At 51.4% G+C, this 25,715-nt stretch overlaps 1 protein-coding gene across 15 annotated transcripts in view; it reads left to right on the forward strand.

Annotated features, from left to right (window-relative positions):
* The window catches only part of col16a1 (collagen, type XVI, alpha 1), a 618,256-nt gene that overhangs the window by 447,394 nt on the left and 145,147 nt on the right, over window positions 1-25,715 (forward strand). For all 15 annotated transcript variants that reach the window (XM_070899262.1, XM_070899261.1, XM_070899260.1 and 12 more), the window contains 7 exons: window positions 5,389-5,442; window positions 13,892-13,960; window positions 15,517-15,570; window positions 17,561-17,587; window positions 18,302-18,379; window positions 19,638-19,697; window positions 19,847-19,918. In XM_070899262.1, coding sequence (XP_070755363.1) covers window positions 5,389-5,442; window positions 13,892-13,960; window positions 15,517-15,570; window positions 17,561-17,587; window positions 18,302-18,379; window positions 19,638-19,697; window positions 19,847-19,918 — 414 coding nt within the window. The remainder of the gene's footprint in view (window positions 1-5,388; window positions 5,443-13,891; window positions 13,961-15,516; window positions 15,571-17,560; window positions 17,588-18,301; window positions 18,380-19,637; window positions 19,698-19,846; window positions 19,919-25,715) is intronic.

Here is a 25,715-nt window from a genome sequence, read left to right on the forward strand (position 1 = left end):
GCACTTGGCTCCTTTGCATGGAGGTGGAGAGCAGCGGCAGTAGCAGAGAACCAGGGAGAGACAGCTTGCGTATGCTAAGGCTCGGGTCTGTGTGTTGTGTGCAGCAGGATAAGGGAAGGACTGTCAGACTGACTAATTTACAACCATTTCTGTGGATAGGGCCATCTGTAGATATCAGAGTGAGTTCAGTTCTGAGACCGGTGCAGAAATGGTCCTCCAGTCCCATCTCTTTTCGAGGTAGGAGTCGTGACCATCACCTTCACCCCCCGCCCCGTGTCCCTACCATCACAAAAGCCAGTCTTCAGCCAATTCGATTCACTCCACGTGATATCAAGAAACGGCTGAGCGCACTGGATACGGCTAAGACTTTGGGCACCGACAACATTCCGGCTGTCGTGCTGTAGTCTTGTGCTCCAGAACCAGCCGCGCCTCTTGCCAAGCTGTTCCAGTACAGCTACAACACTGGCATCTACCTGACAATGTGGAAAACAGATAGTAAAAGCTTTTACCGATATATAAAACGGAAAAGAGTGACTAAAGTAAATGCTGGTCCCTTAGAAGATGAGAAGGGGGATTTAATAATGGGAAATGTGGAAATGGCTGAGATCTTAAACAATTATTTTGCTTCGGTCTTCACAGTGGAAGACACAAAAACCATGCCAAAAATTGCTGGTCACGGGAATGTGGGAAAGGAGGACCTTGAGACAATCACTATCATTAGGGGGGTAGTGCTGGACAGGCTAATGGATCTCAAGATAGACAAGTCCCCTGGTCCTGATGAAATGCATCCCAGGGTATTAAAAGAGATGGCGGAAGTTATAGCAGATGCATTCGTTATAATCTACCAAAATTCTCTGGACTCTGGGGAGGTACCATCGGATTGGAAAGCAGCTAATGTAACGCCTCTGTTTAAAAAGGGGGACAGACAAAAGGCAGGTAACTATAGGCCAGTTAGTTTAACATCTGTAGTGGGGAAAATGCTTGAAGCTATCATTAAGGAAGAAATAGCGGGACATCTAGATAGGAATAGTGCAATTAAGCAGATGCAACATGGATTCATGAAGGGGAAATCATGTTTAACTAATTTACTGGAATTCTTTGAGGATATAACGAGCATGGTGGATAGAGGTGTACCGATGGATGTGGTGTATTTAGATTTCCAAAAGGCATTCGATAAGGTGCCACACAAAAGGTTACTGCAGAAGATAAAGGTACGTGGAGTCAGAGGAAATGTATTAGCATGGATAGAGAATTGGCTGGTGAACAGAAAGCAGAGAGTCGGGATAAATGGGTCCTTTTCGGGTTGGAAATCGGTGGTTAGTGGTGTGCCACAGGGATCGGTGCTGGGACCACAACTGTTTACAATATACATAGATGACCTGGAAGAGAGGACAGAGTAGTGTAACAAAATTTGCAGTTGACACAAAGATTAGTGGGAAAGCGGGTTGTGTAGAGGACACAGAGAGGCTGCAAAGAGATTTAGATAGGTTAAGCGAATGGGCTAAGGTTTGGCAGATGGAATACAATGTCGGAAAATGTGAGGTCATCCACCTTGGGAAAAAAAACAGTAAAAGGGAATATTATTTGAATGGGGAGAAATTACAACATGCTGCGGTGCAGAGCGACCTGGGGGTCCTTCTGCATGAATCCCAAAAAGTTAGTTTGCAGGTGCAGCAGGTAATCAGGAAGGCGAATGGAATGTTGGCCTTCATTGCGAGAGGGATGGAGTACAAAAGCAGGGAGGTCCTGCTCAACTGTATAGGGTATTGGTGAGGCCGCACTTTGAGTGCTGCGTGCAGTTTTGGTCACCTTACTTAAGGAAGGATATACTAGATTTCGAGAGGGTACAGAGACGATTCACTAGGCTGATTCCAGAGATGAGGGGGTTACCTTATGATGATAGATTGAGTAGACTGGGTCTTTACTCGTTGGAGTTCAGAAGGATGAGGGGTGATCTTATAGAAACATTTAAAATAATGAAAGGGATAGACAAGATAGAGGCAGAGAGGTTGTTTCCACTGGTCGGGGAGACTAGAACTAGGGGGCACAGCCTCAAAATACAGGGGAGCCAATTTAAAACCGAGTTGAGAAGGAATTTCTTCTCCCAGAGGGTTGTGAATCTGTGGAATTTTCTGCCCAGGGAAGCAGTGAGGCTAGCTCATTGAATGTATTCAAATCACAGATAGAAAGATTTTTAACCAATAAGGGAATTAAGGGTTATGGGGAGCGGGTGGGTAAGTGGAGCTGAGTCCACGGCCAGATCAGCCATGATCTTGTTGAGTGGCGGAGCAGGCTCAAGGGGCTAGATGGCCTACTCCTGTTCCTAATTCTTATGTTCTTATGTAAGTCCTGTCCACAAAAATCAGGACAAATCAAATCCGGCCATTTACCGCCCGATCAGTCTACTCTCAATCATCAGGAAAGTGTTGGAAGATGTCGTTGACAGTGCTATCAAGTGGCACTTTCTCGCCAATAACCTGCTCACCGATGCTCAGTTTGGGTTCCGCCAGGACCACTTGGCTCCAGACCTCATTACAGCCTTCGTCCAAACATGGATAAAAGAGCTGAATTCCAGGGGTGAGGTGAGAGTGACTGCTCTTGAAATCAAGGCAGCATTTGACCGAGTGTGGCCTCTAGCGGCCCTAGTAAAACTGAAATCAATGGGCATGGGGGGAAAACACTCACTAGCACAAAGGAAGATGGTTGTGGTTTTTGGTGATCAACCATCTAAGCCCTAGGACATCGCTGCAGGAGTTCCTCAGGGCAGTGTCCCAGGCCCAACCATCTTCAGCTGCTTCATCAATGACCTTCCCTCCATCATAAGGTCAGAAGTGGGGATGTTTAGTGATGACTGCACAGTGTTCAGTTCCATTCACAATGCCTCAGATAATGAAGCAGTCCATGCCCGCATGCGGCAAGACTTGGACAACATTCAGGCTTGGGCAGATAAGTGGCAAGAAACATTCAGGCCACGAGTGATCATCTCCAACAAGCAGGAGTCTAACCACTGCCCCTTGACATTCAACAGCATTACCATCATCGAATCCCCCACCATCAAACATCATGGGTGCCACCATTGACCAAAAACTTAACTGCACCAGCCACATAAATACTTTGGCAACACGAGCAGGTCTGCAGCAAGTGTCTTATCTCCTGACTCCCCAAAGCCTTTCCATCTACAAGGCACAAGTCATGAGTGTGGGGAATACTTTCCACTTGCCTGGATGAGTGCAGCTCATTCTTATCTCTCTAATCATAGCCACAGAATTACCTGCAACGGCTTCTCTTCCCGTCCCCACATCATTACCTCTGGTGTCCCCCAAGGATCTATCCTTGGCACCCTCCTATTTCTCATCTACGTCATCCGAAAACACAGAGGCAGTTTCCACATGTGCACTGATGGCATCCAGCTCTACTTCTCCACCAGTTTTCTCGACCCCTCCATGTTCTCTAAATTGTCAGATTGCTTGTCTGACATCCAGTTCTGGATGAGCAGAAATTTTCTCCAATTGAATATTGGGAAGACCGAAGCCATTGTTTTCGGTCCCCACCACTAACTCCGTTCCCTAGCCACCAACTCCATCCCTCTCCCCAACTTCTGTTGAGGGCTGAACCAGACTGTTCGCAACCTTGGTGTCATATTTGACCCTGAAGTGAGCTTTCAATCACATATCTGCAGCACAACTAAGACTGCCTATTTTCACCTCCGTAACATTGCCCATCTTCGCCCTTGCCTCAGCTCATCTGATACTGAAACCCTCATCCATGCCTTTGTTAACTCTAGACTTGACTATTCCACTGCATTCCTGGCTGGCCCCCCACATTCTACCCTGCATAAACAAGAGGTGATCCAAAACTCGGCAGCCCGTGTCCTAACTCGCAACAAGTCCTGCTCACCCATCACCCCTGTCCTCGCTGATCTACATTGGCTCCTGGTTAAGCAACGCCTCGATTTCAGAATTCTCATCCGTGTTTTCAAATCTCTCCATGGCCTCGCCCCTCTATCTCTGTAATCTCCTCCAGCCCCACAAACCCCTGAGATGTCTGCGTTCCTCTAATTCTGCCCTCTTGAGCATCCCTAATCATAATCGTTTAACCATCGGTGGCCGTGCCTTCTGATGCCTGGGCCCCAAGCTCTGGAACTCCCTCCCTGAACCTCTCCACCTCTCTACCTCTCTTTCCTCCTTCAAGACGCTTCTCTTTGACCAAGCTTTTGGTCACCTGCCCTCTTTTCTCTTTATGTGGCTTGGTGTCAAATGTTTTGTCTCCATAATACTCCTGTGCAGCCCCGTGGGATGTTTCACTATGTTAAAGGCGCTATATAAATACAAGTTGTTGATTGCGGAAAGGGAAACGCTAGACTGTAATACGCAATAGCAGCCAACAGGTGGGGATGCTGCGCTTTGCAAAGCCTGCCCTTTAGTGCAGCGGCTTTGAACAGTGAACAAACTGAGGCTTTCACAAGGTACGCTGTGCTTGGCACCAGGATTCCCAACTCTGATTGGACATGTTGGAGGTTTCATCACATGACCTCCTACCTCCAGCCACCCGCCCAGTCAAAGAGTTTATTCCCCAATATTTCAATCTCCATTATTTTTATAAGAAATGAACAGAACTGTTCACTGAAAATGAAAAGAACACAATATTTTAGTATGCCCCGATGATTTATTTCCCAGGGTTGCTCGCAGCAGTGTCCTGGAGATTCATCTTTAATTCCTGGAGACTCCAGGACAGTCCTGGAGGGTTGGCAACCCAAAGTGCTCACATTCAACAAATTAATTTGTTGTTGAAATAATTCCAGTCCAGTTCGACCTGCTCTGGGAATGTTTGATGGGACAGTGTAGAGGGAGCTTTACTCTGTATCTAACCCCGTGCTGTACCTGCCCTGGGAGTGTTTGATGGGACAGTGTAGAGGGAGCTTTACTCTGTATCTAACCCCACGCTGTACCTGCCCTGGGAGTGTTTGATGGGACAGTGTAGAGGGAGCTTTACTCTGTATCTAATCCCGTGCTTTACCTGCCCTGGGCATGTTTGATAGGACAGTGCACTGGGAGCTTTGCTCTGTATCGAACGTGCTGACAGCAGGTGATATGTGACTGAGGTATTTATGCTAAAAACACCTGAGTTAAATCACAGTGATCGCGCTTCTGAATATTCAGCTTTGAAAATACATGAGCTAAAGGCGGTGTCGGACTGGCAGTGAGGCCGTGCCAATGGGTGTGGGTGTAACCTGCACCATCCTCAGTCCAGAACCTCCCAGCACTTGCACTGCTGTCAGTGCATCAGGCAGCAAGGCCGTCACTGCACAGTAACTTCCCCTTCACCTGGAGGAGCAGCCTGCCCCTGCCCTTTGTACAGATGCTTCCTAACTCTTGTGCTTCTCTGCAGGGTGCGGCGGGGGTCTCCGGGACATCAGGATCTGAAGGCTCGAAGGGCAGCAAAGTAAGTGTCTACCATTAATTGCACCTTTCATAAACAGCTCCCATTCCCCATTCTCACATTTGCTCGCTGCTAGTTTTCTCGGCCGTGAAAGTCAATGATCGCAGTGCGGGACCCCCGGGTGAGAGCGGGACGCCCAGAACGGGAGCAGAGTGGGACCTCAGGGACAGAGTGGGACCTCAGGGACAGAATAGGACCTCCGGGACAGAGCGGGTCCCCCAGGACAGTGCGGGACCCCCAGAGCGGGAGCAGAGCGAGACCCCCGGGACAGAGCGGGACCCGCCGTGAGCGGAGGATGTGAATACTGTCACAGACGGCGAGGTGGTAATAGTTTATGTAGCCGGAGCTGGCGGCCCGCACTTGTACTGATGCAGCGGAGGTGTCTGCAGGGCAGCCCAGCAGTGGATTGTAGCAGTGCGATCCTGCCCTGCAAACCCTGTCCTAAAATCGCAGCTGACTTTCTCGAAATGAAACGTGGGCCTCAGCTTTGAGCTAATCGATCCCACCTGGGATCTGGCCCAAGGAACCTTCACTGGGGCCTTTGGAAGTTCCATTGCAGGACCTCCTCCTGGCCCACTGTGGGTAGACAGGGCCTTGGGAATACCTCATGTCATCCCTCCAAATCTGCCCTCTGGAGTTGGAGGGGTACAAAATGCTCACCCATTAGTCACAGCATGAGAATCTCCAGCAACGGGTTCTCCTCCCACCCCCGCACCGATATCTCTTGGCTCCCCTGGGGATCAATCCTTGACTTCGCCTTTTCCTCTTCTATCTGCGCTCCCTCGGCGACATCTTCATAAAACATGGGGTCAACTTTGGCATATACCCCAATGGTACCCAGCTCTACCTCACCAACCCCTCCTCCGACAACTGCCTCTCTTTCTCAGACTGCTTGTCTGACATCCAGTCCTGGGTGAGCTGCAAAATCCTCCAATTAAACATTGGGAAACCCAAGTCATCATCTTTGGTCCCTGCCACAATCTCTTTACCTTCACCACTGATTCCATTCCCCTCCTTTAGGCTGACCCAGACATTTTGCAACCTTGACGTCCTATATCTGACCCCATATCCCCATATCACAATGTCTGTCTCTCTAATGATCCAGGGACCTGGCCCGGCAATCCAGGGACCTGGCCCGGCGATCCAGGGACCTGGCCCGGCGATCCAGGGACCTGGCCCGGCGATCCAGGGACCTGGCCCGGCGATCCAGGGACCTGGCCCGGCGATCCAGGGACCTGGCCCGGCGATCCAGGGACCTGGCCTGGCGATCCAGGGACTTGGCCTAGTGATCGAGAGACCTGGCCTTGTGATCCAGGGACCTGGCCTGGCGATCCAGGGGCCTGGCCTTGTGATCCAGGGACCTGGCCTCGCGATCGAGACACCTGGCCGAGTGATACAGGGACCTGGCCAAATGATCCAGGGACCTGGCCAAATGATCCAGGGACCTGGCCGAGTGATCGAGAGACCTGGCCTAGTGATCGAGAGACCTGGCCTAGTGATCGAGAGACCTGGCCTAGTGATCGTGAGACCTGGCCCAGTGATCCATGGACCTGGCCCAGTGATCCAGGGACCTGGCTGAGTGATCCAGGGACCTGGCCCAATGATCGAGAGACCTGGCTGAGTGATCCAGGGACCTGGCCCAATGATCGAGAGACCTGGCCCAGTGATCCAGGTACCTGGCCCAGTGATCGAGAGACCTGGCTGAGTGTTCCAGGGACCTGGCCCAATGATCGAGAGACCTGGCCCAGTGATCGAGAGACCTGGCCCAGTGATCGAGAGACCTGGCCCAGTGATCGAGGGACCTGGCCCAGTGATCGAGAGACCTGGCCCAGTGATCGAGGGACCTGGCCCAGTGATCGAGGGACCTGGCCCAGTGATCGAGGGACCTGGCCCAGTGATCGAGGGACCTGGCCCAGTGATCGAGAGACCTGGCCCAGTGATCGAGGGACCTGGCCCAGTGTTCGAGAGACCTGGCCCAGTGATCGTGGGACCTGTCCCAGTGATCGAAGGACCTGTCCCAGTGATCGAGAGACCTGGCCCAGTGATCGAGGGACCTGGCCCAGTGATCGAGGGACCTGGCCCAGTGATCGAGAGACCTGGCCCAGTGATCGTGGGACCTGTCCCAGTGATCGAGGGACCTGTCCCAGTGATCGAGAGACCTGGCCCAGTGATCGAGGGACCTGGCCCAGTGATCGAGGGACCTGGCCCAGTGATCGAGGGACCTGGCCCAGTGATCGAGGGACCTGGCCCAGTGATCGAGAGACCTAGCCCAGTGATCGAGGGACCTGGCCCAGTGTTCGAGAGACCTGGCCCAGTGTTCGAGAGACCTGGCCCAGTGATCGAGGGACCTGGCCCAGTGATCGAGAGACCTGGCCCAGTGATCGAGAGACCTGGCCCAGTGATCGAGAGACCTGGCCCAGTGATCGAGGGACCTGGCCCAGTGATCGAGAGACCTGGCCCAGTGATCGAGAGACCTGGCCCAGTGATCGAGGGACCTGGCCCAATGATCGAGGGACCTGGCCCATTGATCGAGGGACCTTGCCCATTGATCGAGGGACCTTGCCCATTGATCGAGGGACCTGGCCCAGTGATCGAGGGACCTGGCCCAGTGATCGAGAGACCTGGCCCAGTGATCGAGGGACCTGGCCCAGTGATCGAGGGACCTGGCCCAGTGATCGAGGGACCTGGCCCAGTGATCCAGGGACCTGGCCCAGTGATCCAGGGACCTGGCCCACTGATCGAGAGTACTGGCCTAGTGATCGAGGGACCTGGCCCAGTGATCCAGGGACCTGGCCCAGTGATCGAGGGACCTGGCCCAGTGATCGAGGGACCTGGCCCAGTGATCCAGGGATCTGGCCCAGTGATCGAGAGACCTGGCCCAATGATCGAGGGACCAGGCCCAGTGATCGAGGGACCAGGCCCAGTGATCGAGGGACCTGGCCCAGTGATCGAGGGACCTGGCCCAGTGATCGAGTGACCTGGCCCAGTGATCCATGGACCTGGCCCAGTGATCCAGGGACCTGGCCCACTGATCCAGGAACCTGGCCCACTGATCGAGAGAACTGGCCCAGTGATCGAGGGACCTGGCCCAGTGATCCAGGGACCTGGCCCAGTGATCGAGGGACCTGGCCCAGTGATCGCGGGACCTGGCCCAGTGATCGAGGGACCTGGCCCAGTGATCGAGGGACCTGGCCCAGTGACCGAGGGACCTGGCCCTGTGATCGAGTGACCTGGCCCAGTGATCCAGGGACCTGGCCCAGTGATCGAGAGAACTGGCCAAGTGATTGAGGGACCTGGCTCAGTGATCCAGGGACCTGGCCCAGTGATCCAGGGACCTGGCCCAGTGATCGAGGGACCTGGCCCAGTGATCGAGGGACCTGGCCCAGTGATCCAGGGACCTGGCCCAGTGATCGAGGGACCTGGCCCAGTGATCGAGGGATCTGGCCCAGTGATCGAGAGAACTGGCCCAGTGATCCAGGGACCTGGCCCAGTGATCGAGGGACCTGGCCCAGTGATCGAGGGATCTGGCCCAGTGATCGAGAGACCTGGCCCAGTGATCCAGGGACCTGGCCCAGTGATCGAGGGACCTGGCCTAGTGATCGAGGGATCTGGCCCAGTGATCGAGAGAACTGGCCCAGTGATCCAGAGACCTGGCCCAGTGATCCAGGGACCTGGCCCAGTGATCGAGGGACCTGGCCCAGTGATCGAGGGACCTGCCCAGTGATCGAGGGACCTGGCCCAGTGATCGAGAGACCTGGCCCAGTGATCGAGGGACCTGGCCCAGTGATCCAGGGACCTGGCCCAGTGATCGAGGGACCTGGCCCAGTGATCGAGGGACCTGGCCCAGTGATCGAGGGATCTGGCCCAGTGATCGAGAGAACTGGCCCAGTGATCCAGAGACCTGGCCCAGTGATCCAGGGACCTGGCTCAGTGATCCAGGGACCTGGCCCATTGATCGAGGGACCTGGCCCAGTGATCGAGGGACCTGGCCCAGTGATCCAGGGACCTGGCCCAGTGATCCAGGGACCTGGCCCAGTGATCGAGAGACCTGACCCAATGATCAAGGGACCTGGCCCAGTGATCGAGTGACCTGGCCCAGTGATCGAGTGACCTGGCCCAGTGATCCAGTGACCTGGCCCAGTGATCCAGGGACCTGGCCCACTGATCGAGGGACATGGCCCAGTGATCCAGGGACCTGGCCCAGTGATCCAGGGACCTGGCCCACTGATCGAGAGAACTGGCTTAGTGATCGAGGGACCTGGCCCAGTGATCGAGGGACCTGGCCCAGTGATCGAGGGACCTGGCCCAGTGATCGAGGGACCTGGCCGAGTGATCCAGGGACCTGGCCCAGTGATCGAGGGACCTGGCCCAGTGATCGAGGGACCTGGCCCAGTGATCGAGGGACCTGGCCCAGTGATCCAGGGATCTGGCCCAGTGATCGAGAGACCTGGCCCAATGATCGAGGGACCTGGCCCAGTGATCGAGGGACCTGGCCCAGTGATCGAGTGACCTGGCCCAGTGATCCATGGACCTGGCCCAGTGATCCAGGGACCTGTCCCACTGATCCAGGAACCTGGCCCACTGATCGAGAGAACTGGCCCAGTGATCGAGGGACCTGGCCCAGTGATCCAGGGACCTGGCCCAGTGATCGAGGGACCTGGCCCAGTGATCGCGGGACCTGGCCCAGTGATCGAGGGACCTGGCCCAGTGATCGAGGGACCTGGCCCAGTGATCGAGGGACCTGGCCCTGTGATCGAGTGACCTGGCCCAGTGATCCAGGGACCTGGACCAGTGATCGAGAGAACTGGCCAAGTGGTATCGAGGGACCTGGCCCAGTGATCCAGGGACCTGGCCCAGTGATCGAGGGACCTGCCCAGTGATCGAGGGACCTGGCCCAGTGATCGAGAGACCTGGCCCAGTGATCGAGGGACCTGGCCCAGTGATCGAGGGACCTGGCCCAGTGATCGAGGGACCTGGCCCAGTGATCGAGGGACCTGGCCCAGTGATCGAGGGACCTGGCCCAGTGATCGAGAGAACTGGCCCAGTGATCGAGAGACCTGGCCCAGTGATCCAGGGACCTGGCTCAGTGATCCAGGGACCTGGCCCATTGATCGAGGGACCTGGCCCAGTGATCGAGGGACCTGGCCCAGTGATCGAGGGACCTGGCCCAGTGATCCAGGGACCTGGCCCAGTGATCGAGAGACCTGGCCCAATGATCGAGGGACCTGGCCCAGTGATCGAGTGACCTGGCCCAGTGATCGAGTGACCTGGCCCAGTGATCGAGTGACCTGGCCCAGTGATCCAGGGACCTGGCCCAGTGATCCAGGGACCTGGCCCACTGATCCAGGGACCTGGCCCAGTGATCGAGGGAACTGGCCCAGTGATCCAGGGACCTGGCCCACTGATCCAGGGACCTGGCCCACTGATCGAGAGAACTGGCTTAGTGATCCAGGGACCTGGCCCATTGATCGAGGGACCTGGCCCAGTGATCGAGGGACCTGGCCCAGTGATCGAGGGACCTGGCCCAGTGATCGAGGGACCTGGCCCAGTGATCGAGGGACCTGGCCCAGTGATCGAGGGACCTGGCCCAGTGATCGAGGGACCTGGCCCAGTGATCCAGGGACCTGGCCCAGTGATCCAGGGACCTGGCCCACTGATCCAGGGACCTGGCCGACTGATCCAGGGACCTGGCCCACTGATCGAGAGAACTGGCTTAGTGATCCAGGGACTTGGCCCAGTGATCGAGGGACCTGGCCCAGTGATCGAGGGACCTGGCCCAGTGATCCAGGGACCTGGCCCAGTGATCCAGGGACCTGGTCCAGTGATCGAGAGACCTGGCCCAGTGATCGAGAGACCTGGCCTAGTGATCCATTAACCTGGCCCAGTGATCCAGGGACCTGGCCCAGTGATCGAGAGACCTGGCCCAGTGATCGAGAGACCTGGCCCAGTGATCGAGAGACCTGGCGCAGTGATCGAGAGACCTGGCGCAGTGATCGAGAGACCTGGCGCAGTGATCGGGAGACCTGGCGCAGTGATCGAGAGACCTGGCGCAGTGATCGAGAGACCTGGCCCAGTGATCGAGAGACCTGGCCCAGTGATCGAGAGACCTGGCCCAGTGATCGAGAGACCTGGCCCAGTGATCGAGAGACCTGGCGCAGTGATCGAGAGACCTGGCCCAGTGATCGAGAGACCTGGCCCAGTGATCGAGAGACCTGGCCCAGTGATCGAGAGACCTGGTCCAGTGATCGAGGGACCTGGCCCAGTGATCGAGAGACCTGGCCCAGTGATCGAGAGAATGCAAGTTAAGTCCCACAAGAGTGCAAGTTTGAGAATTTGAATTCAATTTTAAAAATCTGGAGATAAAAATCTGGGATCAGTAAGAGTGACCATGAAGCTGTTGGATTGTCGTAACAACCTAACTGAATGCCCTTGAGGGAAGCAAAACTGCCATCCTTACCCGGTCTTATGTGACTCCTGTCCCACACCAACATGGTTGACTCTTAATTGCTCTGGTCTAGCAAGAGTATGGGCTCAATTTTCCCAGGTCATTTGCGCCGTTTTGTCTGGCATAAGTATTTAATTCAAAGTTTCCCCCTGGAATCTGTACCGGCGTAACTGCTTTAGTTACGATTTTTCTAGGTTGAGATTTTTTGACGTCCCCTCATAGTGTCCAAGAGTGATCGCGTAAGAGCTCCCCACTCATTGCCATCATCTGAACCACATTTGTTAGATCCTGCACCTCAGGAGAGTGTGGTCGAGCTTTCCTTCCCCTCCTCCTCATGAGTGTGGCTGGCACCCCACCACGAGGACCCTCAGCCCTGGCTGGTGGGGCCCTAGGTGTGCCTCGCTGCACCACACTGGAATCCCCAGCCTCAGACGGTGGGAAACCATGGAATGTCCCACCAACACTCAAACCACTCATTAGGGAAGGGGCTAGCAACTCAATGGGCAGCACCTGCACCTCCTCCAAAGTGAGTACAAGAGATGGGGCTGCATCCATCCCCTCCCCCTCACCTCCATGCTCTTGGTCTGGAGGGTGGGATTGGAAGATGTTCTCCACTTCAGGCTCGTCCTCGTCTGAATATTCTTCTGCATTGTCGGGGTTGGCCTCAAGTTCTGCAAAATATAACAGAACACAGATAAATGGTTAACAGCAGAGGAGGGGGCCGGGTGGGTGGCATGATTAGGATCACACAGCGCAGGCAGCAGGCTGATTTGAAGGACCATGATGAATGATAGCACATTGCATGAACCAAAGTGTAGCTGACGGAGACATATCCCCATGAACCGAAGCATGGCTAGCCCACGCAGTACTTAACATTTAGCAAAGCCAGACTGTGGAATTTGCAGGACATACCCTCTCCCTCGAGTGTGGGCCCAGCTTGTGCAGTGGTGGTTGCTTTTCTCCAGACAGGACCCATCAAAGCAGCGGCCCTGTCTTCCAAGGGTGTCAGTGGGTGCAGATTTGCCGGGCCTCCTCCTGTTCGAGTTCTTTCCCTTTTATTATGTGCCACCTTCCACTGCAAAGATGAAAATGCAACTTTTTAGAGAGGGTGTCTTTCTGCTGAGTGGGACAAATGTGACCAGCTGGTGGTCACATTTACAATTGAAATTCCATTGAATAAATGAAAATATTACTTACACTGACTACTTGACCAAGGTCCTGCTACTTTTTGCACTGGCCTCCAAATCTCGTTGTGGTCACCATTGCACAGTAATCTTCTGCAACTTGGTTCCAGCGTTTCTTCATTTCTTTGGGTGGAACTTTTATGTGACCTCTGCTGGTGTCCAGCTCCTGCCATCTGTTCTCAATCACAGTAACTAGTGCCTCCACTTCATCCTGTAAGAAATTCCTGGTCCTAGCACCGTGTTGCATCTTGTGCTGCTGCAACTCCGATTTTTCCAATGCTCTCACACAGCACTCAACGTTGTCACACACACAACTGGCTCTTTAAAAATGGCCGATTGTCAACCCAGAGCTATACTGCGCCTGCGCGTCCATTGAAATAACGTCAAAAATGTCACTTTTTTCCCTGCACATGTGTAGCGTCATTTTTTTGGCGCAGACAGCAGGCTCCACCTCTCGAGGTGACTGGACAACTGCGCAGCGCCAAATTTGAATTATACATCGGGGAAACTTTGGCAAAATATTTCTGCCGCATTTCTGACCTCGAAAACGGGCTTGGGCAAAATTGAGCCCTAGGAGTTAGCAACTAAGGGTGGGCAACAAATGTCGGCCTTGCCCTTGAGGCCCACCTCCCAAGCATGAATTTTTAGAAAGTCAACACCAGACAGCTCCTGTGTGTTCCCTACAGGGGCTTTTACAGAGGCTTCCTGGGCAGGACTTCAGGCTTCCGATGGTGGGAGCAAGATTACTTTCAAAGACAAACTAGAGGCAAAATGTAACTAATTATTTAAAACTGACGTTGGCAATGTTTTGTTTGTGCTTTAGGGGCAAGCCGGAGAGCACGGGATCCCAGGTCACCCTGGGGCCCCTGGTGTGGGGTTACCTGGGATACGGGTAAGTGCCTTCTACTCACTTAAACCTCTTTAGCTCTCAGCTGCCCCTTCATCCAAGGGTGAGCTAGCCGTCACTCCTCTGATCAGGCAGTGCCTTGCGGATCCAGTGAGGGGCAGTCACAGAGGGACAACATCCTGATTCTCCACAGCTTCCCTGAAGGTGACGTGAGTAACGTGGGGGAAATGACGATAAACTGCCCCAAGGAAATGAAGGACTGGAACCGGGGGCATCGGGCCATCCTTCTGAGGCCGAGCACATGGGAACAAAGTCTTTTTTCTATTTGCTGCTGGTATGAGTCCGGAGTGAAAAGAGTTTGGCACAGACTCAGTCGAGCGCCTGGAGGCAAGGAAATAGCCTGTGTACCAACCTGACTCACAGCTGTGCTCTGGGAAAAGACAGAAAACCCATTTGCTGCATTAGGGGCAATTAGAGGGCTGAGACTGAGCTAAATTGTTGAGGCAAAATTAGAGGGAGTTTATCTCTACATCCATCATACACTGTTCGTACCCTGCAAGTGTTTGATGGGACAGTGTAGAGGGAGCTTTACTCTATATCTAACTCGTACTGTACCTGCCCTGGGGGTGAGTGATGGGACAGTGTAGAGGGAGCTTTACTCTGTATCTAACCCGTGCTGTACCTGCCCTGGGGGTGAGTGATGGGACAGGTTGGGTGTCTGAACGATGCAGAAACCCCTTTGAATATCTGAGCCTCCAAATGAAGATACTGTGAAATCCCCATAGGGTCTGTTTGGAGGCCCTTACTCTCCATAGAGACATAAGAAATAGGAGCAGGAGTAGGCCAGATTGCCCCTCGAGCCTTTTCTGCCATTTAATACGATCATGGCTGATCCGATCATGGACTCAGGTCCACTTCCCTGCCCGCTCCCCATAACCTCTTATTCCCACTGTGAGGACTATTCCCACATACCTAGGCCTCGAGATCCCAGGTGTAGTCATGGGCTGGGGATCTTCTGATGCACCCTTGGGTGCTGCTGAGGCTTAACCCAGTAGAACTGCACAGAGCACTGTTAATCTGCCCACTGCCTCCCCAGAATGAATACCTTGCTATTGGCACATTGGCCTGCCGGGCTATTTGCATCCTGACGGATAGTATTCCAGCCGCTAATGCCAGCTTTACCTGCACTGGACCCAGTGATGATCCCGAGATGGTGGTCAGTCATTAGCAGCACCCTGTAATACTGTGGAATAACCCAGTGTAGGAATTGGATTACTGGCTGTGCCTCTGTTCCAAGCTTCTCTGGCCTGTTGGAGATGTGGAGCCCATGCTGCTTGAAATGGAGGTGCTCCTGGATACTCCCAGCAAACAAAGGCTCTAGTGGGGACGGGGGGTAAAAGGGGGCACGATCCTACCCAACAGTCTCCATGGCACTGATCAAATTCATGACCACTAAATCCCTGTTAAACAAACTAGTTCACTCTGTTAAAAGAGCAATAGTTTAAGTCAACACCCAATTACCCATGATTGGGTGCCACCATGTAATAAATGTCAAGGTCTCTCTGACTCTCCATGGACTGACTGCTGTTTGTATTTACCAGGGAAAGGATGGAGAGACCGGAGACCATGGGTTACCAGGGAAACGAGGCCTACCAGTAAGTGCTGTTCAATCTATTACTGATGATCCCCCATTCGCATGTAACTCATAGCTTACTAGACTGGTTAGCTGGCACTGACTGTCTAGGGGCAGACATGATGGGTGAGGGGGGTTGTGGTGGGGGCTATGGTGTGCATCTTAGGCACCATTTCAGGAGAGGAGCAGAAATACAGGAGAACAGGAACGAGAGAAAGAGAAACACCAGCAGGACAGAGGTGGCCCAGAATTTCCTGGAACTCTGTAAATGTTGCTGTTTCGTGCCCCGATCTTCTCATCATGAACTTACTCCAACATTTCCTGAGGAAGTTATTTGAATCTGCCACAGTGAGTGTAATGGCCAGTCAGGGTCCTTGGGAAAAGCCCAGCCAATGGCCTTACTCCGCCTGCATCAATTAGCAGATCAATATTGAGATGGTTCTGAATTTTGAATCCTTTCACTGCGCTGAACTTCATCACTTGCAGAGCTTTGGTTGGGTTCTGAACTCCCTCAGCTGCTGCATTCAGTTCTCAGGAACATTCAAAGTCACAGATTTATTTTTCCTTTCACCATTTATTTACAAGATAACATGTTAGTATTTTAAGCGACCTGAGAAGGTTACGCAAGATCACAAGCCAGAGCGGTGGTCATCAGCATCCCACGGTCCCAGATGTTCTTGCTTTGGGTCTGAATCTGGAGCCAAATCAAAGTCAAGGCCTGTGCTGCTCAGCTTTGGGAACAAAGACTTCAGGATCTGCCAAACACCGGGTCGTATGGAGCAACTTTCTGAGTTTCTGCTCCCGGCAGGGGAGCCTCAGCAGCCGGCCGCACCTGTCGGGACGTCACATGCACACGGGCGATGTGCGCTGGTCACAGCGAGGGTCCCCATAGAGTTACCAACCCGCCAGGATTGTCCTGGAGTCTCCAGGAATTAAAGATTCATCTGCACGGCGCTGTTGTGAGCAAAATCAAAGGGGCAGTAAAAATATAATTGCGCATTTTTCATTTTCATTTATTGCTTATAATAATATTGGAAATGGGAAAAATACTGTTTGGGAATTATCCGATTGAGTACTAAAGGATCTGTTTGCTTTCCAATGTGCCATGAAAGTTGGTGCTCCACATAGATGAATGTGTTGGGTGACCAATGGCGGGAGCCTGAGGTTGAGGCGATTGGAGGTCATGTGATGAAGCCTCCAGGAATACATCTAACTAGAGATGGCAACTCTCGGTCCCCGACAATCGGCAACCTCTGGAAACCATTCCTGATAAGGTCAAAATGAAAAGTCAGGCGATTCACTTGGCTAGATTATGTCGAGAGTCTTGAAACAAGTGAGGGTGGTAACAGCGAGCCAACGTTTACCGGGTTTATGTACCTTTCCTTAAAGGGTTAAATTCTGATGACAGGTTGGATAAACCTGACTGCTGTTCTCTTCAAGATTGAGCGTTGATCTAAGGTGTTTGAAATGATAAAGGGAGTTGATAGGGTAGATAGAGACAAACTGTTTCCTCTGGTGGGAGAGTCCAGAACAAGCTCTAATCTTAAGCTCTAACCTTAAGATTAGAGCTAGACCATTCAGGAGTGATGTCAGAAAGCACTTCTTCACACAAAGGGTCGTGGAAATCTGGAACTCTCTCCCCAAAAAAGGCTTTGGTGCTGGGGGGCAATTGGAGCTTTCAAGCCCGAGATGAATAGTTTTTTGTTGGGTAAGGGTATCCAGGGATAGAGAGCAAAGGCAGGGAAATGTAGTTGAGATGCAGATCAGTCTTGATCTAATTGAATGATGGAGCAGGCTGGAGGAGCTGAATGACCCACTCATATTCCTATGTTCCTCTGCCCACCAGTTTAATGAGGTGTTCGCCTGTTTACGATAAAGAGGGAGGCAAAGAGGGTTACAGTGGACAGTGGGACGACCAACAAGCATATTAAGCATCCACTCACCACACTAACGCTCTCGGTTTCAAACTCTTCCACTGACAGAATATACTTCTTTCATGTCTCTTTTTTTAGGGTGTGACAGGAATTAAAGGTGAAAAGGTAAGATTGTGCGATTAAGTTTGTGCATTTATTGTAAAATATGAAAGCAGAAATTTTTGTGGAGTGAGGAGCTCCCAAGAGAGGGTCAGCAGCCTGCAGGTGGAGTGGCGGCTCTCTTGGCACAGCAACCCACCTCCCGACACTAACTGTCCCAATAGCCCTTGTATCATCGCCCTGTCACTACCATAGAATGCTACAGCACAGCAGCAGGCCATTCGGCCCATTGTGCCTGTGCCTCCTCTATACCTACTCCACACTAACCACACAGCTGGAGGCTGTGTTGAGCCAGAAAGCTCATCTTCAACAGGCTCAATGTCTTGATAGACATGGCTGCATCATTTAATGGCTTGCAAGCACACTATTGAATTTCTTCCTGCTATATTAGCAGTGAAGGGAATGACGTACTATGTTCATCAGTATTAAATTGCTAGAAATAGAAATGTCCCATGTGTCCAGAGATGGCAGTAAAGAGCACTCTGGAGGGAATAAAGCCCGACATCAAACCTGCATTTCAATAAGAATGCTCAATTGGACAGTGTAGAGGGAGCTTTACTCTGTATCTAACCCCGTGCTCTACCTGCCCTGGGAGTGTTTGATGGGACAGTGTAGAGGGCCCCCTCACTGTAACATTTGCCCTACCTCCCTGCTATTCTGTTGGCTGCTGTAATAGTAATGAATGGATAAATCACTGAAGCTGCATCTTGTGCTGTGCAGGGAGCAACCGCTGAGCCTTGTGCCTGTGTGAGTGGGCCCCCAATCCAACCAGAAGGTGGTCGATACCCAGGAGCTTCTGTAAGTATCTACAAAATGCATGGTGGTGTCTATGTCCATATACATATGTTGGGTATAGGAGCACTTCTGGTGACGGCAAAGATCTGGCTGCATGGTAATATTCGGCTGGAGTCTGCCGGTTTCTCACCAGTGTGAGAAACAGTCAATCGGATTTCCCTTGCATTTATTTCAATAGAAATAAAACCCATCAGGGTATGTAAGCAATGAGTAATACTTCCAATAGAGGTTATTTTCTGCGCCTTTCACTCCGAGGCGTATGAACTGAACACCCCAGAGGCTCTTGGCATGACTAGCAACCCATGGGTCAATGAGCGGGGAAAGGACAATGCCCTTCTCACCCACCACCTCCAGGCCCAATGATGATTTGGCCCGTCACTGTGGGCATGATCGTTGGCATGGGATCAACAGTGAGTCAGATGGAGTTTGTATCCTGTGACATCCATGTTCCAAAAAGTACCAGGAAATCAGCAGTTCAGTCCGAATGTCCTTGGTTCCGAGTTTGAAGCATTGCTTCCAAACTGTGCTGTGTTGGGCTTGGTGACGTGGAAATTTAATGAATGGGATAGAGTTCATGATAGAGGAGAGTGGACATGGGCTGTGGCTAGGGAGAGTCCATGCTCGAGGAGAGTGGACATGGGCTGTGGGAGGGACATTAAATGTGTAGCGAGAGTCCATGGTAGGGGAGAGTGTACATGGGCTGTGGGAGGGACATTAAATGGGTGGGGACAGTCCATGCGAGGAGAGAGTGTACATGGGCTGTGGGTGGGGAGAGTTCATGCTAAGGGAAAGTGTACATGGGCTGTGGGAGGGACAATAAATGGGTGGGGAGAATCCATGATAAGGAGTCTGTGCATGGGCTGTGGGAGGACTGGTCTTGATCTCGCTACCTTAGACTGTTGGCTTCAGTAGCTCCTCCCAGCGAATTGTCGCAATTACATTCACGTCTTTACTAACATAGAAAATAGAAAATAGATGCAGGTATAGGCCATTCGGCCCTTTGAGCCTGCACCAAACTGTTCACAAAATCAACCTAGATAGACAGAGAAGCAAGTAATATACATAATTTGTGTAAATGTTTGACTTTTGAATGGGCCCCCTAATGGGGGCACTTGTTCTTTTCATGGACACCTGAATGAGATCTGTTCCACAACTATTGATGCAAGAATCTGTGTGGATTGGTTTTCACGGCCAGTTTGTGATTTATATCATGTTGCTCTGTTAGCATTTACTTACCTCCTTGTTCTTTGGTCTATGGAAGGGAGAACACGGCCATCCAGGAGCTCCGGGTGATAGAGTGACATGGGCGCTGGGTCCCTCGGTGAGTGCAGCTTGCACAGCAATTGGCTTTTGCCTTTAATTACCTAGTTAACTCGATCTTCTGCAGTTATACTAACACTTGGACAAGGTTGCAATCCTCTTCATTCAATTTTTAATTTTTGTTTATTTCTTTCGTTTGATTCTCTTTAGGGCCCCCCTGGACCTCCTGGCCTACCCGGCCCTCCTGGGCCACCAGGATTACCCGGAGGGTCCGGCCGACAGGTAGGATATGTAGAAGAAAGCTCCCACACAGAGGGAAAAGGACAATTCTGATCAATGTGTACCGCTTGAAAATGGCTATCCATCGTAACACTCTGATATACCCCACACTGTAACACTCTGTGATATGCCCCACACCCCTCACTGTGACACTCTCTGGTATACCCCACACCCTTCACTGTAACATTCGGATATAACCCCCACCCCTCACTGTAACACTCTGATATACCCCACACCCGTCAATGTAACACTCTGATATACCCCACACCCCTTACTGTAACACACTGATATACCTCACACCCCTCACTATAACACTCTGATATAACCCACACCCCTCACTGTAACACTCTGATATACACCACACCCCTCAATGTAACACTTTTGATATAATCCACATTCCTCACTGTAACACTCTGATATGTCCCACACCCCTCACTGTAACGCTGATATAATCCACACCCCGCACTGTAATACACAGCTATACCCCAGATCCCTCACTGTAACACACCGATGTACCCCACATCCCTCACTGTGATACTCTGATGTACCCCACACCCCTCACTGTGACACTCTCCGTTATACCCCGCACCCCTCACTATAACATTTTGATATACCTCACACCCTTCACTGTAACACTGATACACCCCACATTACTCACTGTAACACTCTTATATACCCCACACCCCTCATGGTAACACTCGTATATAATCCACAGCCCTCACTGTCACACTCTGATATACCCCACATCCCTCACTGTGACACTCTGTTATATCCCGCACATCACACTGTAACACACTCATATACACCACACTCCACACTGTAATACACTTTTACACTCTAGATCCCTCATTGTAACACTCTGATATACCCCAACCGCTCACTGTAACACTAATTTACCCAACACCCTTCACTCTAACACTCTGAAATGCAGCACGCCCCTCACTGCAGAAACATAGAAACATAGAAAATAGGTGCAGGAGTAGGCCCTTCGGCCCTTCGAGCCTGCACCGCCATTCAATAAGATCATGGCTGATCATTCTCTCAGTACCACTTTCCTGCTTTCTCTCCATACCCCTTGATCCCCTTAGCCGTAAGGGCCATATCTAACTCCCTCTTGAATATATCCAATGAACTGGCATCAACAACTCTCTGCGGCAGGAAATTCCACAGGTTAACAACTCTCTGAGTGAAGAAGTTTCTCCTCATCTCAGTCCTAAATGGCCTACACCTTATCCTAAGACTATGTCCCCTGGCTCTGGGCCTCCCAACATCAGGAACATTCTTCCCGCATCTAACGTGTCCAGCCCCGTCAGAATCTTATACATTTCTATGAGATCCCCACTCATCCTTCTAAACGCCAGTGAATAAAGGCCCAGTTGATCCAGTCTCTCCTCATATGAAGAGCCCAGCCATCCCTGGAACTAGTCTGGTGAACCTTCGCTGCACTCCCTCAATAGCAAGAACGTCCTTCCTCAGATTAGGAGACCAAAACTGAACACAATATTCCAGGTGAGGCCTCACTAAGACCCTGTACAACTGCAGTAAGACCTCCCTGCTCCTATACTCAAATCCCCTAGCTATGAAGGCCAACATACCATTTGCCTTCTTCACCGACTGCTGTAGCTGTATGCCAACTTTCAATGACTGATGTACCATGACACCCAGGTCTCGTTGCACCTCCCCTTTTCCTAATCTGCCGCCATTCAGATAATATTCTGCCTTCGTGTTTTTGCCCCCAAAATGGATAACCTCACATTATCCACATTATACTGCATCTGCCACTCGTTTGCCCACTCACCTAACCTGTCCAAGTCACCCTGCAGCCTCTTAGCATCCCCCTCACAGCTCACACTGCCACCCAGTTTAGTGTCATCTGCAAACTTGGAGATATTACACTCAATTCCTTCATCCAAATCGTTAATGTGTATTGTAAAGAGCTGGGGTCCCAGCACTGAGCCCTACGGCACTCCACTAGTCACTGCCTGCCATTCTGAAAAGACCCGTTTATCCCGACTCTCTGCTTCCTGTCTGCCAACCAGTTCTCTATCCACGTCAGTACATTACCCCCAATACCATGTGCTTTGATTTTGCACACCAATCTCTTGTGCGGGACCTTGTCAAAAGCCTTTTGAAAGTCCAAATACACCACATCCACTGGTTCTCCACTCTGCTAGTTACATCCTCAAAAAATTCCATAAGATTCGTCAAGCATGATTTCCCTTTCATAAATCCATGCTGACTTGGACCGATCCTGTCACTGCTTTCCAAATGCATTGCTATTTCATCCTTAATGATTGATTACAACATTTTCCCCACTACTGATGTCAGGCTATAATTACCCGTTTTCTCTCTCCCTTCTTTTTTAAAAAGTGGTGTTACATTAGCTAGCCTCCAGTCCATAGGAACTGATCCAGAATCGATAGACTGTTGGAAAATTATCACTAATGCATCCACTATTTTTAGGACCACTTCCTTAAGTACTCTGGGATGCAGACTATCAGGCCCTGGGGATTTATCAGCCTTCAATCCCATCAATTTCCCGCCTAATAAAGATATCCTTCAGTTCCTCCTTCTCACGAGACCCACTGTGTTCAGAAGGTTATTCGTGTCTTCCTTCGTGAAGACAGAACCGAAGTATTTGTTCAATTGGTCTGCCATTTCTTTGTTCCCCATTATAAATTCACCTGAATCCGACTGCAAGGGATCTACATTTGTCTTCACTAATCTTTTTCTCTTCACATATTTATAGAAGCTTTTGCAGTCAGTTTTTATGTTCCCTGCAAGATTCTTCTCATACTCTATTTTCCCCCTCTTAATTAAACCCTTAGTCCTCCTCTGTTGAATTCCAAATTTCTCCCAGTCCTCAGGTTTGTTACTTTTTCTAGCCAATTTATATGCCTCTTCCTTGGTTTTAACACTATCCTTAATTTCCCTTGTTAGCCACGGTTGAGCCACCTTCCCCGTTTTATTTTTACTCCAGACAGGGATGTACAGTTGCTGAAGTTCATCCATGTGATCTTTAAATGTTTGCCATTGCTTATCCACCGTCAACCCTTTAAGTATCCTTTGCCAGTCTATTCTAGCCAATTCACACCTCATACCGTCGAAGTTACCTTTCCTTAAGTTCAGGACCCTAGTTTCCGAATTAACTGTGTCACTCTCCATCTTAATAAAGAATTCTATCATATTATGGTCACTCTTCCCCAAGGGGCCTCGCACAACAAGATTGCTAATTAGTCCCTTCTCATTACACATCACCCAGTCTAGGATGGCCAGCTCTCTAGTTGGTTCCTCGACATATTGGTCTAGAAAACCATCCCTAATACACTCCAAGAAATTCTCCTCCTCGGCATTACTAGCAGTTTGGTTAGCCCAATCAATATGTAGATTAAAGTCACCCATGATAACTGCTGTACCTTTATTGCACGCATCCCTTATTTCTTGTTTGATGCTGTCCCCAACCTCACTATTACTGTTTGGTGGTCTGTACACAACTCCCACTAGCGTTTTCTGCCCTTTGGTATTCCGCAGCTCCACCCGTACTGATTCCACATCATCCAGGCTAATGTCCCTACTTACTATTGCATTAATTTCCTCTTTAACCAGCAATGCCACCCCGCCTCCTTTTCCTCTCTGGCTATCCTTCCTAAATGTTGAATACCCCTGGATGTTGAGTTCCCAGCCTTGGTCACCCTGGAGCCATGTCTCCGTGATATCAATTGCATCATATCCGTTCACTGCTATCTGCGCAGTTAATTCGTCAACCTTATTCCAAATACTCCTTGCATTGAGGCACAGAGCCTTCAGGCTTGTCTTTTTAACACAATTTGCCCCTTTAGAATTTTGCTGTAATATGGCCCTTTTTGTTTTTTGCCTTGGGTTTCTCTGCCCTCCACTTTTACTATTCTCCTTTCTATCTTTTGCTTCTGTCTCCATTTTATTTCCCTCTGTCTCCCTGCATAGGTTCCCATCCTCCTGCATGTTAGTTTAGCTCCTCCCCAACAGCACTGGCAAACACTCCCCCTTGGACATTGGTTCCAGTCCTGCCCAGGTACAGACCGTCCGGTTTGTACTGGTCCCACTTCCCCCAGAACCATTTCCAATGTCCCAGGAATTTGAATCCCTCCCTTTTGCACCACTCCTCAAGCCACGTATTCATCTGAGCTATCCTGCGATTCCTACTCTGACTAGCATGTGGCACTGGTAGTAATCTTGAGACTACTACTTTTGAGGTCCTACTTTTTAATTTAGCTCCTAGCTCCATAAATTCGTCTCGTAGGAACTCATCCCATTTTTTACCTATATCGTTGGTACCTATGTGCATCACGACAACTGGCTGTTCACCCTCCCTTTTCAGAATGTCCTGCACCCGGTCCGAGACATCCTTGACCCTTGCACCAGGGAGGCAACAAACCATCCTGGAGTCTCAGTTGCGGCCGCAGAAACGCCTATCTATTCCCCTTACAATCGAATCCCCTATCACTATAGCTCTCCCACTCTTTTTCCTGCCCTCCTGTGCAGCAGAGCCAGCCATCGTGCCATGAACTTGGCTGCTGCTGCCCATCCTGATGAGTCATCCCCCCCAACAGTACCCAAAGCGGTGTATCTGTTTTGCAGGGGGATGACCGTAGGGGACTCCTGCACTACCTTCCTTGCACTGCTCTTCCTGTTGGTCACCCATTTACTATTTGGCTGTGTACCCTTTACCTGCAGTGAGAGCAACTCGCTAAACGTGCTATTCACGTCCTTCTCAGCATTGTGGATACTCCAGAGTGAATCCACCCGCAGCTCCAGTGCCGCAATGCGGTCCATTAGGAGCTGGAGGCGGATACACTTCCCGCACACGTAGTCGTCAGGGACACCGGAAGCGTCCCTGAGTTCCCACATGGTACAGGAGAAGCATAACACGTGTCCAAGCTCTCCTGCCATGTCTTAACCCTTAGATTAACTTAATTTGGCAACAACAATGCTAAAGGTTACTTACTGATAAAGAAGAAGAAGAAGAAAAACTACTTACCAATCACCAGCCAATCATTTACCCCCTTGGCTGTGACGTCACCTTTCGATTTCTTTCTATTTCTTTTTTGCCTCCCCGCTACAGCTGCACCGGCTGGCCTCTTGTAGGCCTCACCAACGTCCCGCTCTGCCTCCTCGACGCTGCCGCTGCTCCCTGCAACTGCTGGGCCTCTTGTAGGCCTCACCAACGTCCCGCTCTGCCTCCTCGACGCTGCCGCTGCTCCCTGCAACTGCTGGGCCTCTTGTAGGCCTCACCAACGTCCCGCTCTGCCTCCTCGACGCTGCCGCTGCTCCCTGCAACTGCTGGGCCTCTTGTAGGCCTCACCAACGTCCCGCTCTGCCTCCTCGACGCTGCCGCTGCTCCCTGCAACTGCTGGGCCTCTTGTAGGCCTCACCAACGTCCCGCTCCGCCTCCTCGACGCTGCCCTGTAATACTGATATACCCCGCACCCCTCACTTTGACACTCGGATATACCCACAACCTTCACTGTAACACCCTGATATATCCCACACCCCTCACTATAACAATCTGATATACCCCACCCCCCTCACCATGACACACTCTGATATACCCCACCCCCCTCACCATGACACACTCTGATATACCCCACATCCCTCACCATGACACACTCTGATATACCCCACATCCCTCACTATGATACACTCTGATATACCCCACATCCCTCACCATGACACACTCTGATATACCCCACATCCCTCACTGTGACACACTCTGATATACCCCACATCCCTCACTGTGACACACTCTGATATACCCCACATC

The sequence above is a fragment of the Pristiophorus japonicus genome, chromosome 14 (genome assembly GCF_044704955.1).
Source record: "Pristiophorus japonicus isolate sPriJap1 chromosome 14, sPriJap1.hap1, whole genome shotgun sequence".
In the NCBI taxonomy this organism is placed as follows: domain Eukaryota; kingdom Metazoa; phylum Chordata; class Chondrichthyes; family Pristiophoridae; genus Pristiophorus; species Pristiophorus japonicus.